We start from the raw sequence: 16,626 nt of genomic DNA, 5'->3' as shown, positions 1-16,626 counted from the left end.
AGGAATGTACCTAGTTAGAAATATAAATATAAAGGTCAACTGTTTTTTTTGTGCAGCTTTATAACACATATCCATCTGTGATGCGCTGGTTTACAAGTGTGGCTGAAAAGGTGCTCAGGAATTTAGATATATTACATGCGTTTAATGGAGAGACCTTCACCAACCACAGGAAACAACTGGACGTAAATGACCAGAGGAATCTTATCGACTCATTCCTGGTGAAACAACAAGAGGTACTAGAATACTTACTGATACATATGTGGCAGAGCTGAGCTTGTCCTCTGGCACAATTCATGGTGAAAGCCCAATTTAGTTTTTTGTTTATACAGGACTGCAGGAAAACGTTGTCTTGTGGTGGAACTATATGGCATTAGTGTATTTCAGAAATAAACTTTGCAGTATTATAAATGGCACATGGTAGCTGCAGCTGTTACAGATTACAGGAAACTTAAAGAGTAACTTGTAATAACTTTTGTTTCATAAATTAAGAGTACACATGAAAATGTCACGCAAGGTGTGAGAAAGACTTAGGGCAACACAGAGGGAAGAGGTAAAGGGAGCCCAGACACTAGGTAAAGGGGGGAGTGGAGACCTCCTGGTCTGGTCTAGTGTCACCCTGTCTCAACTATCGACCCTATATTGGCTCTTAACCAATCGCCGCACGCGTTCCTCGACCTGTCTTTCCCCGGCGATAGACTCAGGCTAGGGAATGGAGAAGATGACCACTAGTCGATGTCTACTGAACTCTAAAGACAAAAAGGAAGAAAAAACAGGGAAAATTGCTTAGTTTTTAGACAACTCCAGACAAATGCCACACGTCCTCAAACACCAAAGAGGAGGAAGTACTGCTTTTGCTGAAGTCTTCACTAGAAGTGATAATTATCACCAGCACCTCCCTCTGTACTCAGCAGATATTTATACACCCAGACCAGGGAGTTAATTAGCCAAAGGAAGCTAGCCGTGAGGACCCAGAGACAGCCTCTCAGAAGATGTCTGTAATGCCAAATGTACAGATCTCCTGCAACCAATTGCAGGGAGACTGTCACTTCTGACACACACGTAACAGAAAATACGTAATATATCTTATCTTACACACCTGTTCTGTGTATGTTTCACGTAAGGTGTGGGAAAGACTAAGTGCAACATGAAGGGAAGAGTAGAAGGAAGCCCAAACACTAGAGAAAGGGGCAGTGGAGACCCCTAGGCAGATCGTATAACACCCTGCCTACTCTACCATCCCTATATTGGTTCCACACCAATCACTGAGCAGGACTCTAAAACCGTTATGTCCCTAGAGCTTGGCTCTAAATAGAGAGGGTGAGGCGTAAGCACTGGTCAAGCCCCACTACATACTAAAGACAACAAGGTAGACAAACAAAGGGTATGACCTTAGCTTGAGCAGACAACAGAGGAGAAATGCTAACTGTCTTCCAAGGGCACCAGAGAAGAAGCCAGCCAATAGCTAGTGCACCAAGCATGCACAAAAGTACATAAAAGTATCACCAGCGCTTTCTTGCAGCAATCTGGGAGTCTTTAACTCCCATAGAAGGGTGTGTCATTTAACAGCAGGAGGGAGGTAGCTACTGGGTCCTAAAGGAAAAAGGATTAAGAAGGCATCTGCAATGCCAAGCTCAGAAACCTTCCACACCCAGATCCAGAGCAACTGTCTTTAACACTTGACACAACCGTGACAGTACCCCTCCTTCTATGAGTGGCCTCCGGACACTCAAGACCAGGTTTCTCAGGATAAATGGTGTGGAATGCACGAACTAACCTGGGGGCATTCACCTATGATGCTGAAACCCACCTACTTTCCGCTGGACCATAACTCTTCCAGTACACCAAGTACAGTAGGGAACGACGCTGAAACTCTAAACTGCCATCAACCATGATTAGGGATGGCGGTAGGGGAGAGGACTCAAGAGGTTCTACATATTTCTTGAGAAGAGACTTGTGAATGATATTGTGGATGTTAAGGGCCTGAGGTAGCTCAAGACGAAACACTGCTGGGTTAATGACGGAGGTTATTTTATAGGGACCAGTAGATCTAGGTCCCAGCTTCCAGGAAGGACCCTTCAACTTGATATTCCTGGTAGACAACCACACAAAGTCATTCACACTCTGGTCTGGACCTGGCGAGCATTTTCTTTCAGCCATACGTTTGTACCTGTCTCTCATGATCTTCAAATTACTCAGAACCCCCTGCCACACAGAGGAGAACGATAAAGCAAAATGTTACTCCTCAGGAACCCCCGAAGCCCCTCCCCCCACTAAAAGTACAAACTGTGGATGGAAACTGTATGCACCGAATAACGGTGACCTGCAGGTAGTTTCTTGGCGATGATTATTAATAGCAAATTCTGCAAGAGGAAAGATGCCCAATCCTCCTGAAGGTAAGTCTCCAAATTCTGATTAGTGCGCTCGGTCTACCCATTCAGCTGAGAATGGAAAGCAGAGGAAAAGAACAGCTGCACCCCCAGTCGAGAACAGAACGCTCTCCAGAACTTGGAAACAAACTGTGTGCCCTGGTCTGACACCATATCGAAGGGAACCCTGTAAAGCTTCATAATCTCATTTATAAATACCTGAGCAAGAGTGTTGGCATTCGGAGGTGCCGGTAATGTTACAAAGTGAACAATTTTGCTTAACCTATTGTAACATACCTGGCGGCGTCCTTGCATAGTGGTCCACCTCCCATTGTGTAAGAGCGCGCACTTGATTTCCAGTCAAGACTGCCACTCTGGTTTCTTTCCATACTGTCTGCTCTGCTCTGGCTGCTTAGGGCGACGCCCGCCGAACTTACTGTTTCTTGTAGCTGTTGCAGACACACCCCTAATGCGTCATCAGCCTAATGCTGTCTGTCACCTGGTATTTCATAGAATCATAGAATCATAGAATGGTAGAGTTGGAAGGGACCTCCTGGGTCATCTGGTCCAACCCCCTGCTCAAAGCAGGATTCACTAGATCATCTCAGACAGATGTCTGTCCAGCCTCTGTTTGAAGACGTCCATTGAAGGGGAACTCACCACCTCTCGTAGCAGCCTGTTCCACTCATTAATCACCCTAACTGTCAAAAAGTTTTTTCTAATATCTAATCTGTGTCTCCTCCCATTTAGTTTCATCCCATTGCTTCTAGTCTTTCCTTGTGCAAATGAGAATAAAGATGATCCTTCTACAATGTGACAGCCCTTGACATATTTGTAGACAGCTATTAAGTCTCCTCTCAGTCTTCTTTTTTGCAAGCTAAACATTCCCAAATCCTGCAACCGTTTCTCATAGGACATGGTTTGCAGACCAGTCACCATTCTGGTCACTCTTCTCTGAACTTGCTCCAGTTTGTCTATGTCTGTTTTAAAATGTGGTGCCCAAAACTGTACACAATATTCCAGGTGAGGTCTGACCAAAGAGGAGTAAAGACCGATAATGACTTCACGTGAACTAGACTGTATGCTTCTGTTAATACATCCCAGAATTGTATTTGCCTTTTTTGCTGCTGCATCACACTGTTGACTCATGTTCAGTCTATGATCTATTAGTATACCTAAGTCTTTTTCACATGTACTGTTGCTTAGCTCTATTCCTCCCATTCTGTATCTGCTTTTTTCATTTTTATTGCCCAGATGTAGTACTTTGCATTTTTCCCTGTTAAAAACCATTCTGTTGGTTGCTGCCCACTGCTCCAGTTTATTTAGGTCTTTTTGAATCCTCTCTCTCTCTTCTCTAGTATTAGCTATCCCTCCTAGCTTTGTGTCATCAGCAAATTTAATCAGTTTACCCTCAATTCCTTCATCTAAATCATTGATAAAGATGTTGAACAATACAGGTCCCAGGACGGAGCCCTGTGGTACCCCACTTGAGACATTCATCCAGCTGGATGTGAAGCCATTTACAACCACCCTTTGAGTCCGATCACTAAGCCAGTTATGAATCCACCTAACAGTTGCCTGGTCCATTGCATACTTGGTCATTTTTTCAATAAGGATGGTGTGAGATACTTTGTCAAATGCTTTGCTGAAGTCAAGATATACTATATCTACAGCATTTCCCTGATCCACCCAGTCAGTGATTCTGTCATAGAAGGAAATTAAGTTAGTCTGATATGACTTGTTAGTTACAAACCCATGCTGACTCTGGTTAATCACTTCATTCTTATCCATGTACTTACATACATGTTGTTTAATAATTTGTTCAAAGATCTTTCCTGGTATAGAAGTCAGACTCACCGGCCTATAGTTCCCTGGGTCCACCTTCTTCCCCTTTTTGAAGATAGGAACAACATTTGCTCTTCTCCAGTCTTCTGGGACTTCTCCTGTTCTCCAAGAATTTTCAAAGATTATGGAGAGTGGTTCTAAAATTTCTTCTACGATCTCCTTCAGTACTCTGGGGTGTAATTCATCTGGACCTGGAGACTTGAACTCATTTATGTTAGCTAAATATTCCCTCACAATTAGAGATGAGCGTTGTTCTACTCGAACTGTTCGCCAATCTCAAATTCGAGCTGTTTTGGGCGGTGTTCGAGCCGGTCGGCGAACACGAACAATTTGAGAAAAATTCGGCTGTTCGAGGTTATGTTCGATAACTGTTCGTGCACCAAAATCATAACTGGATTTTTTCTCAGTAATGATGAAAATTAATGTTAATACGCAGTTTGAGTGTACAGCGGGGCGGGGGGAGGGGCAGGGGATGGATCTCTGCAGGAACAATGAAGATCTCCATTTTTTTTTCTCTTTCCCGCATTTGCAGTGCGGAGGTGCAATCTGTCAGCCTATCAGCAGCGCACACACGGAGCGAAGTGCTTTTTTTCACACAAGCAAGGGCATGTGTGATTGGCAGTGTATGTCACATGTCCTTGCCCTATAAGACCAAGCCATTTTCCCCGTCGCCACCATTTTCTCACTGCTGCAGCTGCGTGTTAGACGGCACCGCTGTTGCTGTGTGCGCTAAACCTTGTTAATTTCAAGCCAATTTTCGCACAAATCTACAGATAGCTTGGGAGTAGGGAATAGTTGTGATTGCAGTCCTTTTAAGGACTAGGTTACAGCATTTCCTACGACTTTTATCAGGCAGGTCTGTGCTCTTAAATAGATAGATTGTGGGAGTAAAGACTAATTGTAATTGGAGTCCTTTTCAGGACTAGGTTACATCAGTTCCTATCAGTTTTTGCCAGGCAGGTCTGTGCCAGTGCTGTGCAAGTTTTTTTCACAGCATTTGGCTGAATCTAGCAAAGCTAATCCTTTTTGGCCTATTGCAGAGTGTGTTAGTCAGTGGAGTAGCCTATCTGTCTTGCAAGATATACCACCTGTGTATAGAATACCAATTTTTTTACTGCACCTAGTGAAGTAAAATCTTTTGGGCATAGCATCATTCTATTAGTCCATCTATACTGACCTCCATCAGGTTGCAAACTGAATATAATTTTTTTCTGCATCTAGCTCTGAAAAAATATTTGGGCTTCTAGCAGTGTGTGGGACTTGGTCTATTAGTCCATCTATACTGACCTCCATCAGGTTGCAAATTAAAAATAATTTTTTTCTTCATTTAGCTCTGAAAAAATATTTGGGCTTCTAGCAGTGTGTGGGACTTGTTCTATTAGTCCTTCTATACTGACCTCCAGCAGGTTGCAAATTGAATATAATTTTTTTCTGCATCTAGCTCTGAAAAAATATTTGGGCTTCTAGCGGTGTGTGGGACTTGGTCTATTAGTCCATCTATACTGACCTCCATCAGGTTGCAAATTAAAAATAATTTTTTTCTGCATCTAGCTCTGAAAAAATATTTGGGCTTCTAGCAGTGTGTGGGACTTGGTCTATTAGTCCATCTATACTGACCTCCATCAGGTTGCAAATTAAAAATAATTTTTTTCTTCATTTATCTCTGAAAAAATATTTGGGCTTCTAGCAGCGTGTGGGACTTGTTCTATTAGTCCATCTATACTGACCTCCATCAGGTTGCAAATTAAAAATAATTTTTTTCTGCATCTAGCTCTGAAAAAATATTTGGGCTTCTAGCAGTGTGTGGGACTTGGTCTATTAGTCCATCTATACTGACCTCCATCAGGTTGCAAATTAAAAATAATTTTTTTCTGCATCTAGCTCTGAAAAAATATTTGGGCTTCTAGCAGTGTGTGGGACTTGGTCTATTAGTCCATCTATACTGACCTCCATCAGGTTGCAAATTGAATAAAAAAATTTTCTGCATCTAGCTCTGAAAAAATATTTGGGCTTCTAGCGGTGTGTGGGACTTGGTCTATTAGTCCATCTATACTGACCTCCATCAGGTTGCAAATTAAAAATAATTTTTTTCTGCATCTAGCTCTGAAAAAATATTTGGGCTTCTAGCAGTGTGTGGGACTTGGTCTATTAGTCCAACTATACTGACCTCCATCAGGTTGCAAATTAAAAATAATTTTTTTCTTCATTTAGCTCTGAAAAAATATTTGGGCTTCTAGCAGTGTGTGGGACTTGTTCTATTAGTCCTTCTATACTGACGTCCAGCAGGTTGCAAATTGAATATAATTTTTTCTGCATCTAGCTCTGAAAAAATATTTGGGCTTCTAGCGGTGTGTGGGACTTGGTCTATTAGTCCATCTATACTGACCTCCATCAGGTTGCAAATTAAAAATAATTTTTTTCTGCATCTAGCTCTGAAAAAATATTTGGGCTTCTAGCAGTGTGTGGGACTTGTTCTATTAGTCCATCTATACTGACCTCCATCAGGTTGCAAATTAAAAATAATTTTTTTCTGCATCTAGCTCTGAAAAAATATTTGGGCTTCTAGCAGTGTGTGGGACTTGGTCTATTAGTCCATCTATACTGACCTCCATCAGGTTGCAAATTAAAAATAATTTTTTTCTTCATTTAGCTCTGAAAAATATTTGGGCTTCTAGCAGTGTGTGGGACTTGTTCTATTAGTCCTTCTATACTGACCTCCAGCAGGTTGCAAATTGAATATAATTTTTTTCTGCATCTGGCTCTGAAAAAATATTTGGGCTTCTAGCGGTGTGTGGGACTTGGTCTATTAGTCCATCTATACTGACCTCCATCAGGTTGCAAATTAAAAATAATTTTTTTCTGCATCTAGCTCTGAAAAAATATTTGGGCTTCTAGCGGTGTGTGGGACTTGGTCTATTAGTCCATCTATACTGACCTCCATCAGGTTGCAAATTAAAAATAATTTTTTTCTGCATCTATCTCTGAAAAAATATTTGGGCTTCTAGCAGTGTGTGGGACTTGGTCTGTTAGTCCATCTATACTGACCTCCATCAGGTTGCAAATTGAATAAAAAAATTTTCTGCATCTAGCTCTGAAAAAATATTTGGGCTTCTAGCGGTGTGTGGGACTTGGTCTATTAGTCCATCTATACTGACCTCCATCAGGTTGCAAATTAAAAATAATTTTTTTCTGCATCTAACCCAGCCAATAGTTTTGGCCTAATACCACAGTTTGGCCACTCAGCTCTGCTCGGTTACCATCCATTGTTTTTTTGTGCAAACAACTCCAGAGTTATGAATTAGTTAACCACCAAAATGAGTGGAAAAAGGCCTGCTGCTGGTGGAAAGGGGAATAGGCGTGTTGGGAAGGGGAAAAAAGGTTGTGTCCGTGGGGTAGGTGCAGAAGAAAGACCATCTTCCAGCCAAACTAAAATGTCTACTTCTTTTAGCGGACAATGTGATAAGATCCCTTTCTTACGGCCACGCCAATCGCTACAAATTCCAGATGAGGCACAAAAACAGCAGGTGCTTCAACGGATATCAAGTGCTCCTTTAAGTGGGCTCTCCTCCACATCAACTTCAACATCACAAATACTCCAGTCCTCAAAGGTGTCACCCAAATCGCACTTGCTTCCTCACAGCTCCCAAATCTCCAGCTGCCCGTCTGAGTATGAGGTAGAACAGATGGTTGAGTCTGCAGAGCTGTTTACTCATACTATAGCCTGGGAATCAGAGGTCGACTCCAGCGCTTCTGTGAATCCAGACGAGGAAATGATCTGCACTGATGCCCAGAATCTTTATGAGTCGGATCCAGGACCAGACGCAGAAGGTTCTGACCATAATGTAGACCCTCATTCCCAAACTGTAACTCCTGTTGGTGGAGACAATGAGGAAGACGATGATAAGACTCAAATACCTGATTGGAGCGACAACTTTAGTTTTTTGTCAGGGCAGGAACAGGTTGGCTCTGAGGACGACGGGTGTGATAACGCACAGGGTGATGATGATGAGGTCGGAGATCCCACTTACTGTCAACCCACAGTCAGCCAAGAGATGAGGTCAGCAGAGGAGGTGGAGGAAGATGCTAGTGACGACGAGGTCAGGTTGCGCCTTCCTGGACAGAGACGTAGTACTGGAAGCACGTCAACAACTGCATCCTCAAACACAACTCTGCCTCTCACCACAAGTCGTGGTGGCTCTTCAGGTCGCATGGGTGCTAAGCCTTGCATAGCCTGGGCATTTTTTCAGATCGATAAAGATGACCCAACTCGTGTTATCTGTAACATTTGTCAGCAAAAGCTAAGTAGAGGCCAAAAAATACATAGTTTGAGTACTTCATGCATGAACCGGCACATGGACATGAAGCATAAGTTGCAGTGGGAAGCTCAGTGTGCTACAATGCGGTCTGGCCGGCCGGGCCAACCACCGCCTGCCATATCTTGTGCATCCGCGGCCTCTTCATCCTCTGTGACTGGGGGGACAGCAGTCACACCTGTTTTGGGGCGCAGACCTGCCACCTCTTTACCCGCAACAGCCAGCGTGATTGGCAGGTCATCATTTTCTTTGGAGGTGGTAACACCAGCTGGTCTTGAGCGCTGTCCGACATCGATAGCACCACCTTTGGATCAAGGCAACCTAACATGTCCGCCTGCATCTTCCTCACAGACCGGCAGTTTGCCGGGGACACCCTTATCAACCCCGTCTAAGCACAATAGCCAGCCCTCGGTCCCTCAGATGTGGACAAGTAAAAGACCATTTCCTCCTAGCCATGAGAAAGCTAAGAGGTTGAATTTCACCATCTGCAAGCTCTTGGCTACAGAAATGCTGCCTTTCCGCCTGGTGGACACAGAGGATTTTCGAGACCTTATGTCCGTCGCAGTGCCCCAGTACCAGATGCCCAGTCGGCACTACTTCTCAAAGAAAGGTGTGCCTGTGCTCCACCAGCATGTCGCACACAACATCACCGCTTCTTTGAGAAACTCTGTGTGTGACAGGGTGCATTTCACCACAGACACTTGGACGAGTAGGCATGGACAGGGGCGTTACATGTCGCTGACTGGGCACTGGGTAACTATGGTGACAGCAGGACAAGGGGCTGCTGTCCAAGTCTTGCCGTCCCCACGAGTTGTGCGTCAATCCTCTTTATGTCATTTTTCCTCCACTGCTTCTGCCTCCTCAACCTCCTCTCGGTCTTCCACCTGCACCCAAAGCCTGTCTGGTCATGCCACAAGCTTTCTAACTGCGCAGAAGGGATCCTGCACACCTCCTTACTATGCTGGCAGTAGGGCTCAACGTCATCAGGCGGTTTTTACATTGAAATGTCTGGGAAATGTGAGTCACACAGCTGAGGAGTTGTGGTCAGCTCTGGAGAACCAATTTCATGAATGGTTGTCTCCACTGGACCTGAAACCAGGGAAGGCCGTGTGCGACAATGCTGCAAACCTGGGTGCGGCCCTTCGCCGGGGCAATGTCACACACGTGCCTTGTATGGCTCACGTGTTGAACCTGGTTGACCAGCAATTTTTAGCCCACTATCCCAGACTAGATGGCCTTCTGCAGAGGGCACGGTCGCTGTGTGCTCACTTCCGTCGTTCGCATCCCGCAGCTCAGCGACTTACATCTCTACAGAAGTCGTTGGGCCTGCCACTTCACCGGCTAAAATGCGATGTGCCTACCCGGTGGAATTCAACTCTGCACATGTTGCAGCGACTGTGGCAGCACCGACAAGCCCTGGTGCAATACGTTCTGACGTATAGCCTGGGCCAACGAGATTCAGAGGTGGGGCAAATCACGCTGGAGGAGTGGTCTCAGATCAGGGACCTATGCACCCTTCTGCACAGTTTTGAAATGGCGACGAAGATGTTTAGTGCTGACGATGCCATTATCAGCATGACTATTCCGGTGATTTACATGCTGGAGCACATGTTAAACAGAATTCGGAGTCAGGTGGTGGCACAAGAGGAGGTGGAGGAAGTAGAGGAGGAGGAGTTGTATGCGGAAGGGCTAACATCTGCAAGGTCCAGACGGTCGGCAGCACCAGGGCGGCAGGCATGTGAGGGTGGGGGAGATGATTTTACCAGGGCGCATGGTAGCAGCCAAACTAGTGAGGAAGGTGCAGGAGCCCAGGAAGAAGTGGAGGACGAACTGATGGAAGACTCATCAGATGAGGGAGACCTTGATCACATTTCTGTTGTGTGAGGTTGGGGGGAGAGGACAGAGGAAGGAAGCATGATTGTTACCTCGCCACCAACACAACAGGGACTTGGTGCTCCTGGATGCGCAACACACATGAGTGCCTTCTTGCTGCACTACCTGCAACATGACCCTCGAATTGTGAGAATTAGAAATAATCCTGACTACTGGGTTGCCACACTGTTAGATCCCCGGTACAAAAGTAAATTTGCAGAAATTATTCCTGCCATAGAAAGGGATGCACGCATGCAGGAGTATCAGCAGAGACTGTTGCAGAATCTTACATGTGCTTTTCCACAAAATACCAGTGGTGCACGTAGTGAATCTCACAGTTCCAACTTGCCAACCGTGGTCTGTATGGAATTGTTCAATAAAGGGCCCAAAATTAAGATAACATAGATGGGAGAGGTCTCTATGAATAGGAATTCCTAAGTATTTGATACCCTGTGAGGGCCAGGCAAAGGGAAAGTTGGACTGGATGGAATCCTATATGGATTTAGGGAGGGAGACATCGAGGGCCTCAGACTTCGCTGCATTGATTTTAAAATTTTACCATGTAACAAAGTGATCTATTTCAGCCATAACAGCAGGGATGGATATATGTGATTGAGTGATATATACTAGGACATCATCAGCAAATAGAGAGCACTTGTACTCGGTGCCTCCCACCTCAATCCACCTAATATTGGGGTTATGGCGAATTGATGAGAGCAGGTGCTCCGTCACTAGGATGTATAAGAGAGGGGACAGAGGACATCCCTGCCTTGTCCCATTGGTGATTGTGAAAGGTGATGAAAATGTTCTGACGCACCCCCTGGGCCTTGGGACACCCGGAGCCGGACCCTTTTTGGTGGATGCTGGTGGTTGTAGTCTTCGTGGCGGCGATCCGGTTCCGTGGCTCAGGGCGGTCAAACCAGTGGCGGAACTATTTATGTGGTTTTGATGTTTAAATGTCCGACTACGCCACCCGTGGATTGCGGTCAGAGTGAACCGCCGCTACAGGGCAGACCGCTAAGGCTGGTGTTGTGGGTGCAGCAGAGCGTAGCATAACTCCCCACGGGAGGAGTATAGCCTCAGGGCAGTGTATGCGGAGGATGGGGGTGATGGTGCAGGGCAGCAGCAGTAACGACACGGAGTCAGTGATGCAGTTCAGGGCCTTTACTCACAGTTCTTATTATCCAGACCACGTCTGCAGGTAACGGCTGCCCACGTCGTACTGTGCTCACCAGGTGAGGGGCTCAGACAACTCCCAGATAACTTTGGAGCGCTTCACAGGACCCCCTTTGTGTGTCCTTTGTCTGGCCTTTCTTACCAACACTTCTGTCCGGCTGCCTCGGGCCTCCTCTTGGTAAACTTGGCGCCAGTTTCCCTGACCCTATGTGGTGCCTTCCTAGCGGGTGGAGCAAGGGGCTGCGCCACATAAAATTTCAGAGCCTCCGGTTTCTAGCTGAGGGTCGTTTCCTGCCTCCACTAGTTCGGGGACCGGTCTCCCCCTTTGGCCTGACCCCTCCACGCAGGTGGATTCGGGCGTGCGGTGGCGACTCGCCCGTCCGCACCCCTGGGATCCCTTCATTCCTCGTTCCTGGAGCCTTCTCCGCTCCTCTTCCTTCCTTCTCCCTCTTGCAGGCCTGGGCCTCTGTTACTAGGCCCGCCTCCGGAGCAGAGCTCATGCAGAGCCCCTGCTCCCTGCCACTTCTGCTCAGACTTCTCTGCACTGAACTAAGATGGTGCCCACCTTTTATACTCCCTTCTCAATGAACCCAGGAACTGCTTCCTCCCTGCTCCTGCACTGCAGGGTTCCCCTTCCTCAGTGTTCCCTCCCCCCACTCCAGCCAGGGACAGGGACTGTCGTGCCCATCTCAGGGGCATATTGGTCGCCCTGCCCCACGGCAATGTGGTGTAATGCATGCAGGTGTCGGGTCCTGATCCACACTCCATCCTTATCTGAGAGTGAGATATCACACCTCTGGGTGAGGTGCAATACGTCTGTAGCAACCGAGCCCTCGGTGCTACAGTTCCATTTATCTTCAGCCTAGGTGACGTATTGTGATACAGGGCCGTGATTTTGGCTATAAAAGGGTCCCCTAGACCCCTACCCCAAGCTTTTTAAGAGAATCATATATGGCGTGCCAGGAGACTCTATGGAATGCTTTCTCAGCATCCAACGAGAGTATCTACTTACAAATTTTTAACTGCATCTAGCCCAGGAAATACTTTGTGCCTAGTAGCAGTGTCTGCTAGTCAGCGGATTATCCCGGCTGTTAAGCAAGCTACACCACCTCAAAGGAAATGCTTCGGGACCACGGGATACTTAGTGAAGAGCATCAGGAGGCACCCCAAGGCATAGGGGCTGGGACTGGCACTAGGATGCCTTGCGGTGGACAGCCGAGCTCGATCCTTATAAAAGCTTTTTAACTGCAGCAGCTTTAGTGGACGCTACTGGAGCTGGAATTACGCGGCTGCTGGCATGAGACTTGCCCTCCAATAGATCCTTGTAAATGGATTTAAAGTGTATTCATTCAAATTAGAGGGACAATTTAAATTAAAAAGCTTAGAGCTGCCTCCACCACAGGGGGGCTCTCTCGACCCACCAGCGGACAGGCACCAGTATTGGGAGAGGGGGGCTGGCCGTCAGGGTTCACCGCGGCTCTGGCACAAACCCGGCGACACGGAGGTGGCACGGGCAGGAGCGGACTGGCCGTCTCGGCTTCTCACTTTTTGGATTTTAGAAGGGCATGACATGCCTATATCTGTGTCTCCCCCTCCTTTTACTCCTCCACCTCTTTTCTTTTCGCATGACTATATGTACTTGTCACTTTTCCATGTGTTAGTTGTGTCTTCTGAGCAGTTTGTCAGCTTTTGGACACCTTTGAAGGTGTTTTCTATGTGTTTCTATGTGTTTTTGTTTGCCTGCCATTGGTTTTAACGGTGTTCGAAGGTGTTCGACGAACAGTTCGACGAACAGTTCGGCGAACACACGGGTGTTCGACGAACCGAACCGAACTCGAACACTACGGGGGTGGCTCAACACTACTCACAATCTTTCTGTTTACAGATAACTTGGATTCCTCTATTCCTTTAAAAGGACAGTGAAGATCAGTTGATGTTACATTTTCTTTCTGAGAGAAAACAGATGCAAAATAGGAATTAAAAAGTTCGGCCTTCTCAACATCCTCTCTTACCATTTCTCCATTTTCATCCTGTAAAAATCCTATAGCATCTTTGACTTTTCTTTTACTTTTGACATACCCCCAAAATCCTTTTTTATTGCTTTTGACATCTCTTGCAAGCCTTAATTCATTGTCAGCTTTAGCTAACCTGATACGTGCCCTGCAGGATCTGCAGACTGCATTATAATCTTCTTTAGATATGCCTCCCTCTTTCCATTTAATTAACATTTCTTTCTTTCTTTTTAGCGTGTGTTTAAGTTCTGTGTTCATCCATCCTGGTTTCCTTAAATGCTTCCCATTCTTCCTACTTTTCGGGATTGTTAACGATTGTGCTTTGAGAATCTCATTTTTAAAAACTTCCCATCCTTCCTGGACATTTTTGTCCTTAAGGACATCCAGCCATTGGATCCCTCCTATTCTCTTTCTGAGTCTCTTAAAATCTGCCTTTCTAAAATCTAACCTTGAAGTCTGAGTCTTCACATGTCTTCCTCCTCTAGTTATCCAAAATTCTATAATAGCATGATCGCTGCCTCCTAGGGTCCCAGCCACCTTTACCTCCTCAACCATTTCCTCCCTGTTTATAAGGATTAGATCCAAAGTAGCAGATCCCCTTGTTTTCTCCCCTACCTTTTGGAAGATAAAGTTGTCAGCAAGAGAGGATAAGAATTTGCTTGACCTGTTAGTTTTACTTGAGAGAGATTCCCAACAAATGTCTGGATAGTTGAAATCTCCCATGACCACTACGTCATATTTTTTGGAGAACTTGGTCATTTGATACATAAAGAGTTCATCCATATCTTCAGCTTGCCCAGGTGGCCTGTAGTAAATGCCTACAATGGTGTCCTTTCCGTTGTTCTCTCCTTGAATTCTTACCCAAACAGTTTCCACAGAACTCCCAGTCTCTGAAGCTTCAATCTCTGTGCAGATATACGCTTTTCTAACATACAATGCAACACCTCCTCCTCGTTTATCAAGTCTGTTTCTTGCAAATAAGTTGTATCCTTTCAGCCTTTTATTCCAATCATGTGTATCGTCCCACCAAGTTTCAGTGATTCCAATGACATCATATTCCTTTTCCTGCATTAGTAGTTCCAATTCTCCTTGTTTGTTGCCCATGCTTTGTGCATTTGTATAAAAACATTTTAGTTTGTGATTGGTTTCTCTTCCTCTCATATTTTTATTATTTAAATTGTTTTGTCTTTGTTCTTCCTTTCCACTTCCAGTAGCAGAGATCTCAATAGTATTTGTCAGCTGTATGGCTTTTTCTGGCCTTTTGCTTCCCTTCCCACATTGTTCTAGTTTAAAGCTCTTCTGATGAGTGTAGCAAGGCGACTTCCAAATACATGTTTTCCAGTCTTCGTAAGGTGCACCCCATCTCTAGCAAGTAGTCCATCGTATAGGTAATTCATTCCGTGATCCAGAAATCCAAATCCTTGTTGACTGCACCATCGACGTAGCCAGTTGTTCACCTGTAGAATCTTATTCCACCTCATTGTTCCATGGCCATCCACTGGGAGGATGGATGAGAATACCACCTGCGCTCCCAATTCTTTCACTTTCTTGCCTAAGTCTTCAAAGTCACTGCAGATGGTTTCCAGGTCCTTTCTTGCGGTGTCATTTGTCCCCACATGTATTAGCAGGAATGGGTAGTGATCTGTAGGTCTGTAGGTCTGTAGTGATCTGTAGGTTTAAACCAGCTCCTCCTTGGAATCCTTGCCTGAGCATATTGTTCTGTCAGTTGGCATCTAGTCACTGATGTGCCAGGTCCTGTATATGTTTCCTGCCTTGCGGTATAAGTTCCCGTGTCTGAACTGTGTCCTGTCTGTGTACTCTAGCCAGCTGTCTTTCTGCCTTTCCTGGAGGCTGTATTTCCAGGCCCGTGTGAACACGCTCTTAGCCTGTTCCTTCTGCCCTCTAGGGGCCGCCTACCAAGATCTGTGGTCTGTGTCTTTTCCCAGTATCTGTTCCTGCCCTAACTATCTTCCAGCCTGTTTCCTGTCTCTCTCTACGCCCATATCTTCCCTTTTTCTGCAGAGTCTGAACTAGTACCTAACTCCTGCTCGTTGTCTCTGTACTTCCGTTTGTGAGTTTGTGGTCCACTCGCTACTTCGCTGCAAGTACCCTGTGGTTATCTGGTTCTGCCTTTCCCTTCCTGTCTGTTCCGTGTGAACAGAGCCCTGTCGCCTCTGCCCTGCCTTGCTTGCCGCTCCGGCTGTTTCTGCCTGCTCTGCCTTGCTCACCGCTCCTGTGGTTCTTGCCTGCTTTGCTTTGCTCACCGCTCCGGCGGTTCTTGCCTGCTCTGCCTTGCTCACCGCTCCGGCAGATCTTGCCTGCTCTGCCTTGCTCACCGCTCCAGACGGTCTCGCTCTGCCTTTGCTCACCGCTCCCGGTGGTCTCGCTCTGCTCTGACCCTTTGCTCACTGTTCCGGCAGCCTCGCTCTGCTCTCACCCTTTTCACACTGCTCCGGCAGCCTCGCTCTGCTCTGACCCTTTGCTCACTGCTCCAACTGTCTCGCTCTGCTCTGACCCTTTGCTCTCTGCTCCGGCAGTCTCGCTCTGCTCTGACCCTTTGCTCACTGCTCCCGCAGTCTCGCAATGCTCTGAACCTTTGCTCACTGCTCCGGCAGTCTCGCTCTGCTCTAACCCTTTGCTCACTGCTCCGGCAGCCTCGCTCTGCTCTGACCCTTTGCTCACTGCTCCGGCAGACTCGCTCTGCTCTGACCCTTTGCTCACTGATCCGGCAGTCTCGCTCTGCTCTGACCCTTTGCTCACTGCTCCGGCAGTCTCGCTCTGCTCTGACTCTTTGCTCACTGCTCCGCAGTCTCCCTCTGCTCTGACCCTTTGCTCACTGCTCCGGCAGTCTCGCTTTGCTCTGACTCTTGCTCACTGCTCCAGGCGGCCTCGTCCTGCTCTACTCTCGCTCACCGCTCCAGGTGGTCTCGTCTTGCTCTGCTCTTGCTCGCCGATCCGGGCGGCCTCACTCAGCTGTGTTTGTCCACTGCATCTGCGGTTCTGTTCCTGAGTCCCAGTCTGTACTGGGACCTATCCACTCTG

The 16,626-nt window shown here is 46.5% G+C and overlaps 1 protein-coding gene across 2 annotated transcripts in view; it reads left to right on the top strand.

The window, feature by feature from the left end:
- LOC141258814 (cytochrome P450 2K1-like) overlaps window positions 1-16,626 on the top strand; it is a 209,279-nt gene that overhangs the window by 133,247 nt on the left and 59,406 nt on the right. For both annotated transcript variants that reach the window (XM_073673964.1, XM_073673965.1), the window contains exon 6: window positions 57-233. In XM_073673964.1, the coding sequence (XP_073530065.1) occupies window positions 57-233 (177 nt within the window). The remainder of the gene's footprint in view (window positions 1-56; window positions 234-16,626) is intronic.

The sequence above is a fragment of the Phyllobates terribilis genome, unplaced genomic scaffold, assembly GCF_046119375.1.
Source record: "Phyllobates terribilis strain yellow unplaced genomic scaffold, ASM4611937v1 Scaffold_3__8_contigs__length_932513732, whole genome shotgun sequence".
Taxonomy (NCBI): domain Eukaryota; kingdom Metazoa; phylum Chordata; class Amphibia; order Anura; family Dendrobatidae; genus Phyllobates; species Phyllobates terribilis.
Note: the sequence above shows the minus strand (reverse complement) of the source record. Positions and strands in the feature narration are given on the sequence as shown.